Raw genomic sequence first — 2,528 nt, 5'->3', positions numbered from 1 at the left:
GGGATAGAGTCAGATGGGGGCGCTGGTTGGTCTGTGTGTATATGTGTGTGTGTGTGTGTGTGTGTGTGGGTGTGGGTGTTTTTGTGTGTGAGTGTGTGGGGGGGGGGGGCGTAACAGCTGGTAGGTCTGAGTGATTGTATGGATGTCCTTCTTCTGGCCTGGCGTGGCTGTGTAGAGGTCACCCCCAGCCGGACTATCAGAACCCGGTACAACACAGAACCACACAAAGCTAGCGCCGCTCTACAGCCCGACGGAAATGGTGATGGGAACGCTTGTTTCTCATGGTGTTATGAGGGGTGATGAAGGCGTGCATTAAGCATCAGAAAACGTTGCCCCGTGGAATCCATTGCAGTCTCACGTCACTCAGTCTATCAATTCCCTTCTGTTCCTCAATCCCAGTTACTGGGTGGAGCCTATTTCAGACCACGCCCCTACAACAACCCAGAGCCTTTCCACGACTGAGTTCGTCAGCTGAGTTTGAGATTATATTTACATTTGGGGCATTTATCTGCTTAACCCTCATACACACGTTCACACACCGAGGGCAAAGTGAACCATGAAGGAGACCGCCAGCCGGTCTTGAGCAGCAGGGTGAGGGGTCTCACTCAGGGACTTGAGAACAGCATTTATACTGCGCTTTTCTGACCAGCGGCCACTCAAAGCGCTATACAATATTACCTAACATTCACCCATTCATGCACACATTCACACATCGACGCCGGTGTCAGCCACGCAGGGCGACAGCCAGCTTATCGGGAGCAGTCAGGGTGAGGTGCCTTGCTCAGGGGCACCTCGACACTCAGCTAGGAGGAGACGGGGATCAAACTAGCAACCTCCTGGGGTCTGGGGTCGTTACCTGGGTCTCGTCGCCCTGGTCCGGCTCGGCGGCTCCGGGCTCCCCCGGGAGTGGCTCCCCATTCTGGACCGGGGAGTCCTGGGAGTTGTGGGAGTTGTGGGAGTTGTGGGAGGGCGTGTCCGGGGGGTTGATGACGACGGAGCGCTCCGAGCGGCTGCTGTCCTTACTGTTGTTCACCTTGTGACGCTCCCGGCTGTGCTCACACACACACACAGACACACAGACACACACACACACACACACACACACATTCAGACAGACACACACAAACACATAAATATGAATAAAATCTAATCAGCATGCAGATGTTCAGCCATAAACACAAATTATGCAAATTAGGTTTATGGTTTCCCCATCCCAGCAGCAGAGAGCCGGGGAGACAAGGTGATTTAGTGCTCATTCACCCAGCCGGGCACCAGAGAAGTAGGGTAAAGTCTGCCACCGAGACGGCCCTAGCCCTCCTCTGTCCGTCTCCTGCTATAGAGTCGCCTTGCTCCATCCCTTACCCCATGTGTTCCTTCTCTGATTAATAGATTTACATATACATATACATGTATATAGAATAAGGAAGCAGTTCTAAATAAGTCCTACCATCCATCTTCCATGACAGCATATTCCTGCTCAGAGCTGAAGTCTCTTCCATGAAGCAGAGAGCAGTGACCAGCTCTACTAACCCACATCCAGGTCTATCTAAGGCCTGGATCACAACCACTTACTGACCCTCATCCAGGTCTATCTAAGGTCTGGACCACAACCATCTACTGCCCCACATCCAGGTCTATCTAAGGTCTGGACCATCTACTGCCCCACGTCCAGGTCTATCTAAGGTCTGCACAACCATCTACTGCCCCACATCCAGCTCTATCTAAGGTCTGGACCATCTACTGACCCTCATCCAGGTCTATCTAAAGTCTGGGCCATCTACTGACCCACATCCAGGTCTATCTAAGGTCTGGACCATCTACTGACCCTCATCCAGGTCTATCTAAGGTCTGGATCACAACCATCTACTGACCCTCATCCAGGTCTATCTAAGGTCTGGGCCATCTACTGACCCACATCCAGGCCCATCTAAGGTCTCCAATAAGCCTAACATGTATATTATGTATATATCTAGCTGTGGAAGGAGATCTGTTCTTAATAATAAGGTATAAGGTATTGATATATATATATATATATATATATATAATACATATATTATACTGTAGAAAGATATACAGACATACATAATGACAAAGTACAGGCCGTACAGACAGAAAGACAGACAAACAGGCAGACACGCAGACAGACAGGCAGAGAGGCAGGCAGACAGACTTAAGCCGGGGACGTACCCGTGTCTGTTGGACCTCCCGGAGCGGCTGGAGTAGGAGTATCCCGAGTGGGTCGACTCGCTGTCCATCGCCCTCTGATCCGCCACCGGGGCGAGCAGGGGCGAGCAGGGCGGAGAGGGGGGAGTCGGGAGAGAGAGAGAGACGGGGGACCGTGGTGGCGGTACTCGGCGTGGAGGAGAGGGGGTTGCTATGGAGACGGGCTGGCTAAAGACGGCCGGGAAGTGCGACCACTGACGACTACGCCAGAGAGATGCTCCTTGAGCCGCATCGACCTGGGAGAACGAGAGAGAACGAGAGAGAGAGAGGGTGAGACACAAGGGAATGACCTGGGAGAACGAGAG

At 52.5% G+C, this 2,528-nt stretch overlaps 1 protein-coding gene across 1 annotated transcript in view; it reads right to left on the bottom strand.

Moving 5' to 3' along the window:
* LOC311358124 (vang-like protein 1) overlaps nt 1-2,255 on the bottom strand; it is a gene marked incomplete at both ends in the record, with an annotated part of 15,039 nt that extends 12,784 nt beyond the window's left edge. Inside the window, 2 exon segments of the mRNA XM_084478127.1 lie at nt 857-1,054; nt 2,184-2,255. Of these exon segments, the coding sequence (XP_084334253.1) occupies nt 857-1,054; nt 2,184-2,255 (270 nt within the window).
* Nucleotides 2,256-2,528: the final 273 nt, after the last annotated feature.

Source organism: Micromesistius poutassou (assembly GCF_964030765.1).
Source record: "Micromesistius poutassou genome assembly, chromosome: 14".
NCBI lineage: Eukaryota > Metazoa > Chordata > Actinopteri > Gadiformes > Gadidae > Micromesistius > Micromesistius poutassou.
Note: the sequence above shows the minus strand (reverse complement) of the source record. Positions and strands in the feature narration are given on the sequence as shown.